Consider the following 17,989-nt stretch of genomic DNA (forward strand, 5'->3'; position numbering starts at 1 on the left):
GTGGCCTTCCTATCAGACCAAGTAGGGAACTTTCAGAATTTCTTTCAGTCAATCCTGGGATAAGAAACATGTCTGTAATAGAAGAAACCCTAGAACAGTGGACAACTCCAGAGTAACAAATATCTTCATGCATTTGTTATGGTGAAAGGGCTGATTCCTACAATGCAACAGGAATATCTTCACGCACTTGTTATGTTGAAAGAGCTGATTCCTACAGTACAACAGGAATTTAAATCTGGTGTCCTGTGGAATATTTCTTCCTGACTCCAGGGAAGTCCAGGGAAAGTCTCGACACTACTTTTGCCACTCTTGGATAGTAAAAAAGTCATCCACTCATCTTTACTCATAGAAAGTAACTTGAGTTCACTCCTTTGTAATAATAAGTACAATTTCAGTTAAAGCCAGTTTATTAGCCCTGCTTGGGCTGCCTTGGAGCTGCTAGTTGCACGGGATGAGGGGATTTAGGGGATGGGGTTGTTTCTCCTCTTGTTTTAGTGATGTTTGCTTCTTTCCTTCCTTCCTGACGCCTCAAGACATGAAGCAGGAAAAGGAAGAGGAGGTAAGGGTCCTCTTTGATCTTGGCTAATCCGACAGAAGCCATCTAGCTGGGTTTAGCCTATACTGGAAACTGACTCAGGGGGACACTTTTAGGGAGCATTTTAGTGGGTTCTTTAGTGCTTTTAACCACATCATTGGACCTTCTTTACCTGCAATTCCCTTGAGGTAGCGAAATGTACCTCCTTCATGTGGCTATTTAGAATTTCTGCCTTAGTCCCTGACCACCCACCATTGCAACTTCAGGTTCTTTCTCTTGAGTTGTCTTCACCGCTTACCACCCCCCACCCCAGCCCTACCAGTGGCCCTCTCGGATGTGATACAACACAGTTCTGTGCTGGCCCTCTAACCCATGGTCTGTGGGCAGTGCTCACGTGTCATTTGTTCTAACAAACTCTGATGCACAGGTGCAGTAATATGTCTTTGCTCTGGTATCAGAGCAACAGCCAACCACAGTCCCCTCACTTGATGATTTCTCAAACAACAGTCCAAACCCAGGAAGGAGCAAGTGGGATTGCTGACTACCCCAACCATTGCCCCAAGTTCCAGGAGATGAGTATCAAACTTTCTGAGATGTTTCCTTGAAGTCACGTTCCCCTGCACTTGAGGTAAGAGAAAAGTAACCTTCCATACAAATCACAGCACAGCCTAGTTGTCTCCAAAAATCTTCTTCCAGTTATCCATCTCTTCTTGGCCTTTCTCGCCTCTTTAATGATCTGAAAATAGGTGCTTAATTCAGGGTCCCAAAAACAGTTGTCAGTGTTCTCCTTTGCAAGTCTTGTACCTTGTTTTGTAGAATAGGAGTAGCAATCTGTTTTTTGACTTATTATCATCTTGAAATTGAGAAAAAAAATTGTCCATTTTAACATTCTATAACATCTACAAATCAGTTGCTACTGTCCCCTATAAAATTATTTTAAACACATATTGATTGATACATATGTACAGTCTTCAAAGCACAGTATGAGGCCTGGTGGTGTTCCTACTCTAGCAGGAAAGATAAAATAGTAGCAAAGGACACCTAGATTAACCAAATCTGCTAACTGCAGTTATAGGATGACCCAATATTCCTCAAATTCACATCAAAAACTAATGATGTAATGTATGGTGATTAGCATAACATAATAAAAAATTTAAAAATAAATAAATACATACAGAAAAAAAAATTCAGCCTAGTGTAATCATTAGGAGCACAAACTCTAGAGCGAGACTGCTTGGGTCTGAATCACAGCTTTTCTCTTTCTAGCTGCCTGACCTTAGCCAAGTTACCTAATCACTCTGTGCTATAGTTTCCTCATCTGTCACATGGAGATAAAATAGTACCTTTCTCATGGGGCTGTTATGAGAAATACCAGAGTTAATATTTGTAAAGTCCTCAGAACACTATAAAGGTGTTTGTTAAATAAAGATAACAACAAATCTCTTAAATAAGGTTCTTAACATCCCTCCCCCCCCGTGAAGCTATATCACACATGTGTTAAAAATATATACCACGTGAAATAATTTACTGAAAATGAGCAAATTGGAATTCTACCAAAATCAGGAAATAATGGTTGCTTGCACAAAAGACCTGTGCGGAAAAAAAAGTCTAAAAAATATCTCCACAGGCCCTTGCATAAAATTTTAGTTTTCATGAGAATCCTGCTGTTTGTTTATCCCTGGAATGATTCCACAGAAAACCCAAATAACTTACAATGGTATATATTTTAAAAGAGGGATTATAAGAAATATGGTAGACATTAAAAATAAGTCTAGGGGAAAACAGTACACCTGAAGTCTATGTAGCTTTTAAAATTGCCCTACTCTTTGATTTTGAGTTTCCCAAGAACCAAAGTTAAAAAGGAAATATGACTTTAAGTCGTATTGCCTATCAAGCCCAAAACAAAACACACAATTTTTAAAGTCCATGCTCACTTATTATAAGAAAGAGATCCTTTATAGATAGTAAGAAGCAGAAAAAGAAAAACGGGGACCTTTTGCGTATCAGTATGAAGGGTACAACGAGCAATGTCCCAAATAACATCTTCAGATACTTCCATTTAGTTGTTGCGGTTTTGTACAAGATTTTCTCAAAATAACTCAGAGTGTAAGCTGATGCCATACTCTTGCCACCTAGTTCAATGATGGGAATCCAGTGAGAGGTTAAGAGGATGCGGTCCAAATCTTCAGGTTTTCTGATATTCTGATTATAAATTTCTACAGGAATGGATAGATTTTATGTCCTTTAGACCCCTCCTCCCCCATGTTGTTCCTCTCAACTGAGGTTTGTTGAAAGGTGAGCTGAAGACAGTTTGAGGTTATGTACTCTGAGGGGGGCCTGCAGTGCGGGTATTCTGTGCTACTGATTAAGGGCAAATCCATATGCTTTACTAATCAGCTGAGCTCGTGGTCGAGCTGTTAGAGAACGTTTCTCAGAGGCAGAGGACGTAAGCACACTTTTCTCTTTGGTATCTCACAGTATGACATTCTAGAGTTAACAGCAACAAACTTTGCATTTAGAATGATTTTAATGCTGCTTTGCATAATTCAGAGAGGTAGTTAATTGTAGATAACTGCATCTTGGCTTAGATAGAAACCAAAAATGAGGGACTGAATTCTAGTTCTACTACCTGTCTATTAAGTTACCTGACCTTGAACAAGTCATTGTACCATCCTGTGTCATAGTTTCATCATCTGTAAAAAGAAATTGAGTAAGTTTCGGGCTCTTAACGTTTGATGACTCTTTTTGTGAATAAGGACTAAGAAACTGTATTCACTAAATGCCTGTCCATGTGCCCCATAACCTTGAGAATGCTTTCCTCTTTTTTGAGTATTTATCATTTGGCTCTAAACAGACTTAATTGCTGTAATTTTACCAGTTATTAAAATAGATAACTTCAAGCCTTTTGAAGGGGGGGATGGAAAGAGTGGAGTAAAGGAACTATGTTAGAGACATGACAGGATGCCCTTCCACACAGGCAGCTGTGCACCTTTTCTGTGGCAACCTCTGGGAGTTCTCTTGAAAGTGTTTTTATTGGCATATCAGTCATCCATGAAAGAGATGCTCCAGATTGACCCAAATGTCAAGAATCTTGCTTCTAGTACATGAATTTTTCAAAAGTAAAATTGGAGAAAAGCAGTTGTTGTCTGAATAATGTTCTTGAACAAGACACTGTATGTAATTTTTTTAAAGTTGTGGTTTCCTAGAACAGGGAGTAGGAAGGTGAGTGGGGGGTAACAACATGACAAGAGAAAATGCCTCTTAGAGGACCTAAATAATATATAGTTAGAAAAGAACCCAAGATGAACTTAACTGAACCATGACTATCTTAAGGGAAGTGATTACACACACACACACACACACATGTGATATGCACACACACACATACACAAGTGATATTATACACACACACATTTATCTCTGAATCTCTGCTTTTACTTTTTATTTAATTTATTTAAACTAAACCGGAAAAAAAAACAACAATTCACCCATTTCTTCCACCCCTCATCCCCTGCTTCTTGCAGTCACCAATCTATTCTCTGTGTCTACAAACTTAGTGTGTAGTTTGTTTTAAATCCCACATATGAGAGATCATACAGTATTTGTCATTCTCTGACTTATTTCACTTAGCACAATGCCCTTGAGGTCTATCTATGTTGTTGCAAATGGGAACATGTCATTTTTAATGGCTGAATAATATTCCCTTATATATACCATGATTTCTTTATTCATTCATCCATCTATGGATCCATAGGTTTTTTCCATATCTTGGCTATTATAAGTATTGCTACAGTGAACACGAGGTGCATATATCTTTCCGAATTAGTATTTTTCTTTCCTTTGGATATATACCCAGAAGTGGAATTGCTGGATCATATAACAGTTCTATTTTTAATTGTTCAAAGAACCTCCATACCGTTTTCCATAGTGGTTGTACCAATTTACATTCGCATCAACAGTGCAAAGGGTTTTCTTTTCTTCAGTCCTCACCAACACTTTTTATTTCTTACCTTTTGATAATAGCCATTCAAACAGGTATGAAGTGATATCTCATTGTGGATTTAATTTACATTTTCCTGATGATTATGATGTTGAGCATCTTGTTATATACCGGTTGGCCATCTGTATGTCTTCTTTGGAAAAATGTCTATTTAAATCTTTGCTCATTTTTAAATTGGGTTGTTTGTTTTGTTACTATTGAATTGTATGAGTTCTTTACATATTTTGAATGTCAGCACTTTATCATATACATGATTTGCAGTTATTTTCTCCCATCCAGTAGGTTGTCTTTTAATTTTGTTGATGGTTTCCTTTGCTGTGGAGTTTTTTAAGTTTGATATAGTCCTACTTATTTATTTTTGCTTTTGGTGTGAGATTTTAAAAAATCATCACCAAGACTGTTGAATCACAGACCTGTACCTCTGAAACAAATAATACATTATATGTTAAGAAAAAAGAAGAAGATAGTAGGAAGGGGAAAATGAAGGGGGGAATTCAGAGGGGGAGATGAACCATCAGAGACTATGGACTCTGAGAAACAAACTGAGGGTTCTGGAGGGGAGGGGGTGGGGGGATGGGTTAGCTTGGTGATGGGTATTAAAGAGGGCATGTTCTGCATGGAGCACTGGGTGTTATACGCAAACAATGGATCATGGAACACTGCATCAAAAACTGATGATGTCATGTGTGGTGATTAACATAACAATAATAAAATAAAATAAGATGTCAAAAAAAAAATCATCACCAAGACCTATATCAAGGAGCATACTGCCTGTGTTGTCGTCTAGGTTTTTTTTTTTAAAGATTTTATTTATTTATTTGAGAGAGAGAGAGAATGAGAGATAGCAAGCACAAGAGGGAAGAGGGTCAGAGGGAGAAGCAGACTCCCTGCTGAGCAGGAAGCCCGATGTGGGACTCGATCCCGGGATTTCAGGATCATGACCTGAGCCGAAGGCAGTCACTTAACCAACTGAGCCACCCAGGCGCCCTTGTCTAGGTTTTTTATGGTTTCAGGTCTTATGTTTAAGTCTTTAAGACATTTTAAGTTAATTTTTGTATATGGTGTAAGATAGTGGTCCATTTTCATTCTTTTACATGTGGCTGTCCAGTTTTCCCAATGTCATTTGTTGAAGAGACTGTTCTTCCCCCATTATAAATTCTTGGCTCCTTTGTTGTAAATTAATTGGTCATATATGTGTTGGGTGTATTTCTGGTCTCTCTATTCTATTTCATTGATCTGTGTATCTGTTTTTAAGACCAATACCATAGTGTTTTAATTACCATAGCTTTGTAATATAGTTTGAAATGAGGGAGCCTTATGTCTCCAGCTTTGTTTTTCTTCCTCAAGATTGGTTTGGCTAGTCAGGGTCTTTTGTGGTTCCATGCAAATTTTATGATTCTTTGCTCTATTTCTGTGAAAAATACCACTGGAATTTTAACAGGGATTGCATTGCATCTGTATAATGCTTTGGGTAGTATGGACATTGTAACAATATTAATTCTTCTAATCCATGAACATGGAATTTCTTTCCATTTATTTGTGTCTTCTTCAATTCATGTCATTAATGTCTTAAAGTTTTCAATATACAGGTCTTTCACCTCCTTGGTCAAATTTATACCCATGCATTTTATTCTTTTTGATATAATTGTAAATGGAATTGTTTTCTTAATTTCTCCTTCTGATAGTTCATTATTAGTGTAAAGAAAAACAAGAGATTTTTGTCTTCTGATTTTGTATCCTGAAAATTTACTGAACTTGTTTATTAGTTCTAACAGTTTTTTTATGGAATTTTTTAGGCTTCTATATATAATATATCATCTGCAAATAGTGACAGTTTTACTTCTTTCTTCCAATTTGGATGCCTTTTATTCCTTTTTCTTGCCTAATTGCTGTGGCTAGGAGTTCCAATACTATATTGAACAAAAGTGGCAAGCGTGGACATTCTTGTCTTGTTCCTATACTTAATTCTTATTAAACGCTGACTAATTAGTATAACTTCATACAACTTTTTGTCCCCTCCTCCCTTCCAGCACCAAGGAAAAATTGGAGTTAAATTTAATGTTGGAACAGATGACATCGCCATTGAGGAGTCCAATGCAATCATTAACGATGGGAAATACCATGTAGTCCGTTTTACGAGGAGTGGTGGCAATGCCACGTTACAGGTGGACAGCTGGCCAGTGATCGAGCGGTACCCTGCAGGTAAGCCAGTGATTGTGTACTGGGAGAAGATTTTATGGAAAGCAAACTGGAAAACAAAGCACTATTTTGCGTCCGTTTCACCAAATTGTGGGTTTTCTGAGAAACCATCAAGTATTTATTGGACTTTAAAATCGTGTGAATGTAATGCTATCCTAAACTGTTCTTGATACAGTGTACAAATGACATTTTGTAGGAGAACTTGAAGGCACACAGTATCGTTTGCAAAATTCAGGACATCAGTGAAACCAGAAAAATGCACACATAAAAGGCACAACATGTCAAAGCTCTTTTTACTGGATCTTTGCATTTGAACAAAGGAAAGGCTTTGTCAAAAGTAACAAAGTTAAAATTTAAAACTCAAAGAAGGGATATTACACAGTTTTCTCTGAAAGAAAATAGGGCCAGGTGGTTCCTTTGATGGTGGTGCAGAGCTGAAACTCATGAAAGGTGCAAGAGGACCATGGGACAAACAGAGAAATAGTAAAGGAACAATATATAGTACTATAAATCACCAGTTATAAAAACATGTAACTAACTGAAATTTGTTTTCACTGTCATATAACCATATGGGAGTTTCACAAGGACTCTCTGACACTAGCATTACTTATTTTAAGTCTATAAAATGAATGTCAAGCTATTATTGGTAAAATAAAAATTACCTTTTTCGTTGTTAATCAGCTTTGTCAGTTCTATGTTATTGAAACAAAAGCAATAGATTAGAAATTTAAACCAGTGTTACTTGGGGTTGCATATAGTCTCAATTAAAAAAATCATGTTGTTTTTAAGTAAAATACAAATTAAAAGTATAATTGTTATTTTACTTCATTTATTATCATCTTTATATTTTAGTACAAAGAGATTACTAAAAATATCAGCTTCATTTCTCTCTGCTCCCCTTTTAGATACAACTGACCTGTACAACAGATTTATAGCACAGCATAAAGAAAGAATATAAAAAGAAGTTTCCATTTTGTACAGTAAAAATGATTACCAAAATGTGCATAAGCCTCTGTTATAAGTTTTTGTTTCTTGGCAGAAATAATTTGAGGAAATAACTAACTTATTAAATAAAGAGTAATTTTTCTTGGTACTGACTCACAATTAGGAACTGTCTAATGAAATGTCTGTGTTGCCCTTCTGGACCTTTGTGGATTTAAAAAATATCTACATCTTCAAGCCTCATTTCAGGCCTATTCTGTAAACTTGGTGTTCTGCAAATATTTGCTGAATTAAGTATAATAAAAAAATCCAGGTCTATGACAAAATTCAGAAGCAAGCACGTTAACAATATGTCCAGTGCCCATTATAATACTGGCAAATAGTAGGTAGTCAATAAATATTTGCCAAATTGATGTCCTGGGAATTATCCCGATTTTACTCTACAGTTATGAGAATGTACACCTTCTTTTACCATCTGTAATAAGATGAAGGAATGGAAGATTTGGAAGGAAAGTAACTTAAATATGCACACAGTGTCATACAGTCCCTGCTAATACCTCATTGAATTTACTGAAATCCTAATACAAAGGCATTTTTCATAAAAACTACAGCCTCCGTGAAATTATGGAAAAGTAAATTGGTGAATTTCCTAAAATACGGATTAATCAATAACTGTTTCCTGAGAGGAAGTTATTGCCCTGGACACAAAGATGTAAAGTAGGATAAGGTCTAGGCCCTGTCTCTGGGGGTGTTGTATCTGTGAATAGTAGAGCTGGACATGTAAATTGACAAATCCCCTTGCTATTACAGTGTGGCAGTTGCTCCTTGAAGCCTAGCATTGTTTCACCAGCTAAATTATTAAAATTATTTCATTTTAGTAACTTTTTACTCTTGTCACACTTTCCGTACTGCTATCTGTAAGAACTCTGCTCTAGAGAATGCTAATGCTGACCTCTGAGGGGAGAGAGGAAGTCACACCCTGAAGTTAGTTTGGGAAAATATGGGTTACTAAGTTTAAAATATGTATACTTGGACTTTATCAATACCCATTATGCATCTCTCAAAGAGAAATATAGTATGCATTTCCCAAGCATAGATAGCCAGAATCTAGTTTTCTAATGCGTTAAGGCATTTGGATAAATATTTTATGTTTTTTTTTTTTTAATTTCTATACCTCTTTGATATATTGTATCTGATTGGGAATCCTTTAATTGTGCACATACTAGATACTATGTACGAGGTATAGTTCAAAAAAGATATGATCTTTTCTTGTGGCAAGCCAGTGTCCAATTTGAATACTAGTAGCTGAGATTGGGGCAGTAAATTTATTAAGTCAACAAATATTTCTATATTTTTCTAGACTAATATTTGTTTAACATATACAATGTATATTTACCAATTAAATGGATGCTCATTATAGGGAACAATGTAAAATATATTTAAAAATCAGAAGCTGGCAATATCATGATAATTAAGGACTAAATCTTTAGAAATAGTTATTTTAGATGCAACCTCTTTTATATTAGTCAAAGATTCTATGTGCCCTTTCATTAAAAAGTATTTTCGATAATATTGATTAATCAAGAGTGAGCAAAGTTGCAGTTATTATGAAAGATAAAAGCAAGAGTAAAACGCAGACTCTGTCCTCAAGAATGTGAGAGCACCTGTGGGGAATTTCAATATATACATAAAAAAAGTTAATGATCGATACGTAAAGAACTCAGGGAATCACCATTGCTGTTATCAAGTATTTTATTAATCATCTGTTCTATGTGCATTTCAGCATGATGTTGAGATAGGAAATAAACCATGAAAATTTCAAATACCTTTTTCTTTTGGAGCTTTATCTGTAACAATGCCATGAGGGCTGAATACAAATTTAAAAGTATATGTCATCTAGTTTAAAGTTTTTAGAACAAAGTGATTTTACGTATGAGTCAATAGAAATGTCTAGTATATCTCTTTTATATTGGTTTGTGGTAAGACTATTTTTATTTTAAAAGTTTTTTGTTGTTGTTACTCTTCATTAGAAAATCAGCTAGACTAATGCTTTTACCACCAAATCCTATGATCAGAGAAGCAGGAACCAACAGACTATATTTGGTTCCTTTTAAAGTGCCTGCACTGCAAAATATAGATAATAAGGATTGAAATTAGTAATTAAGTATAGCACTTAACCTTCCATTATAGGGCTTTGTGGCAAGCGCTTTTATATGAAGCAATTCATCTGGTAGCAATGCTATACCGTTAATGAAAAGCACCTAAAGCATTGACCAGTGGTATTACCCAGTAATTGTCTAGAAGGCTTTCATAGAGAAACTAATTAGTAGAGGTAGATTTTATGCTCTTTTCAAGTATATGAAATATTCCTTTAACTCAAAAATTCATATTTTAGAATAAATATTGAATTTGCTGAATAGCAGACCCAATTTCCATTATATTTTGTATATGGAGCAGTGAATAGGAATAATATTTTGCAAGCCATTTAAAGATGAGAAAGCCATTTATTGGCGCTTGTTAGTTAAAGCTCTAGAATATAATACATCGTTAATCTCTGATTTGTTCCTAATTATAGTTATGTAGCAAAATTTCTCTCAACAAAAATAGCTTTTCTTTACTCATAATGTTAATCCACAGAATTTAACATCATCTTACATGCCCAGTGTAAAGATTGCTCCAGGTAAATCACAGTTACTTTTGAAGATAAACCTTTGAGTTCATTTGTGTACCAGTGTGCCAAAAAATATCCTTTACACAAGGCCAAATATTCATTTTATTCCTTTCAAATTAGCACATCAAATCAACAAGTGTTTAGAGGATAGGTACTACATTAAAGGGACATACGAGGCTTACCATCTGGTTACAGAGATACATAAGAAGTGTTGGAGATTAAAAACATACTATGTGAGAAAATACAAGAGTTATCATATAATATTTGGTTAACTTCTGATTAAGAAATACCAAAAAAAAAAAAAAAGGAAAATATGTTCCAAGGAAGAAGAAGCCATTTTGAGTAAGTTGTCTAGTAATAATATGAAAAAAATAGGAAACTTGATTTGGGTCTAGCCTTGAAAGGCTAGATTTTTATTTAGAGGATGGCATGCATTTATGTTAATGAGACTAGCAGGAAAAGATAGAGACAGAACATATTTAGAAAGTTATTAAATAGTCCAGATATCAAAAGATACCCTAAAGTAGGGTGATAGAAAATAGAGAATTAATACAGAATACAATAGAAGAGCTGGTTTTCAATTGAATAGGAGAGTCATTTTTACTTTTTAGTCTTTCTGTCTGTCTGTCTTTCTCACCAGCAATTTTTCAACATTCTGTTGCTGCAGTGTGTCATCAGACTGCACCAAGTAACAATGAAATGAAAACCTGTGGTAGGAATGAATAGAGAAGTCAGAGACATGGTTCTCCCTTGCTAAGAGTTTAGACATTTGGGGAGACAAGAAGGATTCAGAAAAGTTAACTAATGTCAAATAAAATGGGTCAACTTCAAAATTACTAGTGAAGAGTTTAATTGATACAGAGTTTTTAAAAAGGAGAAAATGGTGGTCTGTGATGATTTAACAAAGAAGATCATTTAATAGGAAAATTTGAAAGAAAGAGAGGAATAGCCGAAGGAAAAACTCTATAGAGATGGTGTCAATATTTTTCACATGATTATTCAGTTTGGCTCAAAGATCTTATGGGTATTATCTCTAAACTTTGACTTTGTTTTCATCTTCAAAAATTGGTAAAACATTTCAGAGCTCAGGAAAGTCATAGTGATGATGTCCCTTTAAATTCTATATACTTAGTTTAGATTGATTGATTGAATTTTAGTTTAAGTCATCAGTAATTATTGACTATTTGAGCTATTCCATCATTTAAAGATTCCTAGTTGGTACTAAGTGTTGGTCGATTTGATGATCTTGGTGTTTTTATTTAGCTTTAACAGAATTTTTGCTATGTATGATGTAATTGAAAAAATCTACCTCATTTGTGATCATAGCATTTGAAGGAGAGAAGGAACTTCAAAGGTCTTCTATTCCAGCTCCTTCATTTTTCAAACAATAAAATGGAACCTTGGAGAGGTTAGTGGATTTAATCAAAATCACTGTGCTAATTAGTGGTAAAGTCAAAATTGTACTTGGGAACTCTTGTTTGCCAGCTCTTTGTACCTTACTTTATACTTTTTGGAAGACAAAAACCAAGAGAAACCATTAGATGTATACTTCAGTGTAGCAAGGTATACTCTTCATTGCTAAATATGAAGACTTACATGATTGGTCATAATTGTGTATATTGGTCCATGTCACAGTCTATTACTTCTGCTGACCAACACAGATGCATGTACACACAAATCTTATGAGTGCTAAAAAATAATAACACATGGAACAATAATTTTCTTAGAGAAACCATAGTTATTTTGTTATCACTAAACTTTGGGGTCAATAATACTCATTAGTAGGCACTGATTATTTTTTAACCTCACTTTTAAAGCATTATTAGCAAATTAAGTGACCCATTATGAATCATCACTATTTTACTGTTCCTGCAGCACTCAACCTTTAAGTTAACATGATTTCAAACTTTATGTGTTTATTCATTTGCTATCTTTATTTCTCAGTTGATTTCAGTAGCCAGAAGAGGAGTGAGTCATTAGAGGATTCAGGTGTTAGAGATACTTAAGGATTATTTGGGAGAAAAACTGTACCTTAATAGATTTGTCAGATGTCTTGGTTAAATGTATTAGATATGGGAAATGTTTGAGTGAATTTTGTCTCCCTTGTACAAAAAGTAAGGCAGTGAAAATATAACTTTCTTATGGAAAATGATAAAATCATAGAGAAGACTCGAATCATTCTTTGAGTAAACAACCAGTTTTTGGTAGAGTCCAACAGAAGACATGATAATCAGGACTTGTCACATAGTAGGCTACTTAAATAATTATTGAATAAATCCAGTTTCCTCCTTCAATTTCTATGTAAAAACACTGTCTTTTGCTCATCATTTTTAGTCAAAATATCCTTATGTGCATGCGTGAATATTCAAGTGAATATATAATGTTTGGCTTCTATTTGATGTAGTTAACTGTTTACAAACTAAAAATTTCCGAAGTAAAGCTTACATACTATGAAATATCTGAAACTTCAAATACTGTAGCTATGTTAGATAGACTTAGTGACAAAAACTCTGACTTTTCCAGTGCTAATTACCTTCTTTCATGGTGCTCAGTTTTTCTGATGTTGGGGGCTTTTCTTGATGAAACATAATGAACGTTTTATTCAGCAGTATATTAAATATACCAACCTAAAATGCCTAGCTTCAGAGAGATTGTATCAAAGGAGATAGAAATGATACATTCTCATCCTCACTCATTTTTATAGATTCTCAATGGCCTGGGGTTTTTGGTTTTGGTTTTGGGATTTTTGTTTTGTTTTGTTTTAATGTCAAAAAGTTCTTACAGTTACCGTAAGGCAATCACATTAGGATTTTTAATTTTCTGACAAAGTAAAGAGAAAATTCCTCTGATGGTTTGGTGGGCTTTGGCACCATTTATGCTACACAGGCTAACAAACATAGATAATATAAATAAATAATAGCCCTTCTTCATGATTTCCAGATTTCCCCTTTATCTTCTTGTTCCCCACTATTGTTTCCAATGTACAATTTTAGTACTTTAAATTCTTATCATAATAAAGTTATGTATTGATCCCACTCCTGAAAAATACTCATGTTACACAGAAAATGGCATTATCATAATTTTAAGTAAGGATAGCCAAAGTATTGACTGAGGAATTGGATTTAGGGACTTTTCTCCGGAGGCGTTGATAATCAAGTTAATGAATTTACTTACTGCTTACAAACAATGAATTACTAATGTCACATACAAAAAAAATCAGTTGCTACTACAAATGCACAATTTAGTTTTTAGGAGGTGAGGTTGAAAAATGTTTAAAGAAATAGCTTAAAGAGTGAAGGACAGAGAAATTACATTTTTAAGGATCTTAGGCTTTCAGGAAACTTCACAGCTTTTCCAAGTGTTTGGTTGATTTTGATAGGATTTATAGTTTTATAGCAATGCTTTTATAACTTCATCAGTATCCAAAGGTTTCTTTCTTATATCACACAGTTGATAATTGGAATTCAAAATAATAATTGTTGAGGTCAAGATTCACTGATAGATGCAAAAATTAGTGCTCAGAAGTAGGAGTAGAGACTAGCAATTTATGTAATGTAAAAGTGTCTCCTTCAAGAAGATAGAAACTTTTCACAGAGAAGCTCAGCAGAGCACCCTAAGTGATCAAACTAACCATCATCATTAGTAAGAAATATTGACTTCATGTACCTCCTGACATGATGCGCTGAGAAAGTATTCTCAACAAAAATTCATGACCTCAATCTAATCATGACAAATGTGATGTGGGACTCTGGATTGGATTCTGGAATATTAGTTAAAAACTGTTAAAACCTACTAAAGTCTATACTTTAGTTAATAGTATAATACCAATGTTAATTTTTTGGTTTTGATATTTATTCAATGGTTAGTTATGTTGCTAACAGTGGGGGAAGGTGGGTGAAAGATAGGTGAAGTTCTTGTTGCTATCTTTTATAACTTTTCTGTAAATCAGTACTTTTTAACAAAAATTTTAAAAATGATTTCTATCCAAAAATACATTTTACTCAATTCTATATAACATTATTCCAGAAAAAAAAAGATTTTAAATAATAAAATTTCATGTCTTTGTAGAACTGGTAAGTCAGATGTAATTGTTGTGATAAATTATGCATTAACATGTTTATTTGGTTATTAGAAAAGCACGTTTATTCCTAAGAAATATAAACCTAATTTCTATAACAATCCAAAGGTGTAACCTAATCTAATATTTTAGTTAGTTCTTAATTAAGACAGAATGACATAATAAATGTGAAAGTCTTTTGAAGTATGAAGCCTTTAAATAGGCCATATATTAAAATTTGAATTATGATGATGAATATTTTGTGTCAAATTTAGCCTCATGGGTTGAATATTTGTCAAAGAAAGACTTTCATCTTAAACATTTTAAAGTCTGTTTTGTTTTTAGCCTTTTGAATCTGACTGTATTAAAAAGCAGCTGAGGTTCCTATCTCTCCTGAAAATTTGAGACTAACTTCCCTCATGTTAAGTATTATTGAAGTGATTTTTCATCTTGGGCATTATTATCTCTACTGGTGGCCTGAATATTTAAAATATCCATTGAGAGTCCAAAAGAGAATACACCTACCATAAGTCTGTCTAGATATTACCATGTGCATTTCCAATGAAGTATTTTAGCTGAATTTATGAGATATAAAACTGGACAGAATAGAGGAACATCTAGCTTCATTCTTCTAAATAGTGTCAACTAATTGATAGCATGCCATAATAATTTTTCAGGGTCACCTTTGCTCGAGCATTTTAAAAGTCCACGTAGAGTCTTCAGCTTTCTCATTTGTTATTTTTATAGCTCAGTTTGGCAGAGGAGTCGGATGAAAGTTTATTTTCTGGTTAGCGGAGAAACAAACAAAAAGAAGCTTTTAAAAAAAAAAATGCGAAAGTTTGCTTTGCTGTAAAGGGGGGCAGGATGGTCACAGTCACAGAAGGAAACAGGCCTGGGGATCATTAGATGAGGCCTGTACTTTATGGAAGTGTAGTTCAAATAGAAGGATAAATCCACATAGGGTTGACTCAATAAGGAAATTGGTTTTACACAAGGATTGGTGTAAAGAGGTAACAACTCACCCACAATCTCAGACATACAAAGAGCCCATTTAAATTCCTGCCTTTTGTAGGATTTAGTATCAGCAGGAGTGAGCTAGACAGGCATTCTTCTGTACAGGGAACTCTGTAGGTTCTTTTATATACATTTTCTCATTAGCACTCACAAAATCTTTATAAGCCAGGTAATATTATTTCCTTTTGATAAATGAGTAAATACAGAGAGATTACGTTACTTGCCAAGGTCATAGATCTCAAAGCTCACTCCAGTACTCTGAAGTATTATGCAACATTGCCTACAATACTTTTTTTTTTTTAAGATTTTATTTATTCATTTGACAGAGAGAGACACAGAGAGAAGGAACACAAGCAGGGGAGTGGGAGAGGGAGAAGCGGGCTTCCCACTGAGCAGGGAGCCCAATGAGGGGCTTGATCCCAGGACCGTGGGATCATGACCTGAGCTGAAGGCAGACGCTTAACGACTGAGCCACCCAGGTACCCCTACACTATTAATTCTTACTCCTTCTAAGAAAAAAAAAAATCAGAAAAATTTATTCTTTGTTCCCACCATGGTGCACATGCCTAAAACTTTGTTGTCCTGAGGTCCTGATACCTATGGGTATTGCTCGTTTTGTTCATATCTCTGAGGACTGTTTAAGGGTCCCTTGAGATTTATAGCATGCTCATAATGATGCCCTCCCCTGCTGGCTTGTCATTCTTTTGTTTGTGTTTTGTTTTCTGGTTATTGTTTATTTAGGCATAGAAGTGAGTGCCAAATCCAATTTGTATACTCCTCTTACTAAATTGCAATAGGAAATATAGACCATATGTCAAATGTCTAAACTTCATACATATGCTACAGACTTAACACAAGATTAAAGGGGGGGTAGTGTGGAGCTTAAGGGAGAAGATTCAGGAGTCAGACTACTTGGGTTTAAATCTTAGTTACAACGCTGTGTAGATGTGAGACCTTTCACCAAATTCTTTAATCTCTTTGTACTTCGATTTCCCAATCTGTAAAATGCATTAATGATAGTACTTACCTCAGAGGCTGTTTGAATGTTCCATGAGTTAGTTATTAGTTCCAAAATATTTAGTAATTGGTAAAAACCTGGTAAGTAGGAAGTACTCAATACATGTTAGCTCCACTCTCATTAATCACAGTAGTCCAGTTTTGCAATCCTTTAAGTGCAATAGGTACTAATCTCCCCATTTTAGTGTGTATTTCCATCTGAGACCAAATTTATCCTGTCTTGGCTGTCACACTTGTGTTCACACACTTGGAGATAAATCTTCCCAGAAGGTTTCGGAGATGTAATTGCCCCACACCCTCCGGCCCCTCACCAAACTCACCCTGAGCCAAGACAATACAGAGGCATCACTAGGAAGGACAGGATTCAAGTCAAATGAGTGACAGAAAATATGTTCTTATAAATTTAGAGAAGGAGTGATGTGTAGTGATCAGAGAAGACTTCATAGAGGACTGGAATTTGGGCTGGGTGTTGGAGAATCCTTTGGATTTTAGTAAGTGAGCATTACAGAGACCAGGCTAGCTGGTGAACAGGCCACTGCGTATAGTCATGCAGCTTGTGTGACTATAGGGACTGCACCAATATCCCATTGGAGGAAATGAGTAGAAGCTGGAATCCAGTCTATTCTTGGGTCAACAAGCCATGTACCCTGGCATAGAGGATGTCCCCTGAAGAAAGCTATCTTTTCCTGCTTACCAAGCACCTTGGGCTTACCCAACCTTTTATCTGTGTGTTAACTAAGGGGAATCTCCTTTCTCAATTTTCCATGATGGCACCCTATAATTAGGAGACCATAAAAATTATCATTTAAACACACACAATTCTGAGAGAGAAAAGAAGCAATAGCAATAGTTAACTACTGTATAATAGGCACATGCCAACCCTATCCTGAGCAATCCAGAACTCTTGTCACTTCATCTATGAGCTGCCAGATAGAACTGAGATTATTGCTTGTCTCTTAACTGGAAAAACTAGAATGAACCTGTTAATCATTATACTAGGTGGCTGGGCTTATTTCTATCCAGGTAGGAAAGCTGAAGATATTAATTAGAAAATGACTCTGGCTGAACTAAAAAAAAATAATTTTAACCAGATTTGAAATCATTACTTTTTTATCTCCTAAAAATATTATAAAATATCAGTATGTTCTAGGTCACTCATAAATCTTGTGCTTAATTTCCTCTTTTGCTTAACCAAGTTTCACATATCTTAAATTATGTTTAATTTCAGTTCAAATTTCTTTTACCACTTTCTGCCTAAAGATATTTTTCTCAAATACTCATTTTTTATTCTGAATTAGCAAGTGTTGAGAAAAGGCAAGCAAGTGGAATGGAGAGAAAGCATCAGAAGACTGATTAAATTCTTTAAAGTGCTAATAGACCCAAGTCTTAGACCTAGCCATTTCTTTTCACACATTTTACCTTAAGCCCCTAATGGAGGCCAAAAGCCTTGGATATTCTTGATCCATCAATGAATATTCATTACAACCCTCTTCATGGTTGTTCCATTGTGTGCTTGCTAGAGGTGTTGGGGAACACAGGCAAGCAAAAAACAGT

The 17,989-nt window shown here is 35.0% G+C and overlaps 1 protein-coding gene across 24 annotated transcripts in view; it reads left to right on the forward strand.

Moving 5' to 3' along the window:
• Positions 1 to 17,989, forward strand: part of NRXN1 (neurexin 1) — a 1,124,404-nt gene that overhangs the window by 943,189 nt on the left and 163,226 nt on the right. For all 24 annotated transcript variants that reach the window (XM_028103977.1, XM_028103968.2, XM_028103969.2 and 21 more), the window contains one exon: positions 6,566 to 6,737. In XM_028103977.1, coding sequence (XP_027959778.1) covers positions 6,566 to 6,737 — 172 coding nt within the window. The remainder of the gene's footprint in view (positions 1 to 6,565; positions 6,738 to 17,989) is intronic.

The sequence above is a fragment of the Eumetopias jubatus genome, unplaced genomic scaffold, assembly GCF_037043125.1.
Source record: "Eumetopias jubatus isolate StellerSeaLion01/CBP00866 unplaced genomic scaffold, mEumJub1_p1.0 scaffold_9, whole genome shotgun sequence".
NCBI classification, from domain to species: Eukaryota; Metazoa; Chordata; class Mammalia; order Carnivora; family Otariidae; genus Eumetopias; species Eumetopias jubatus.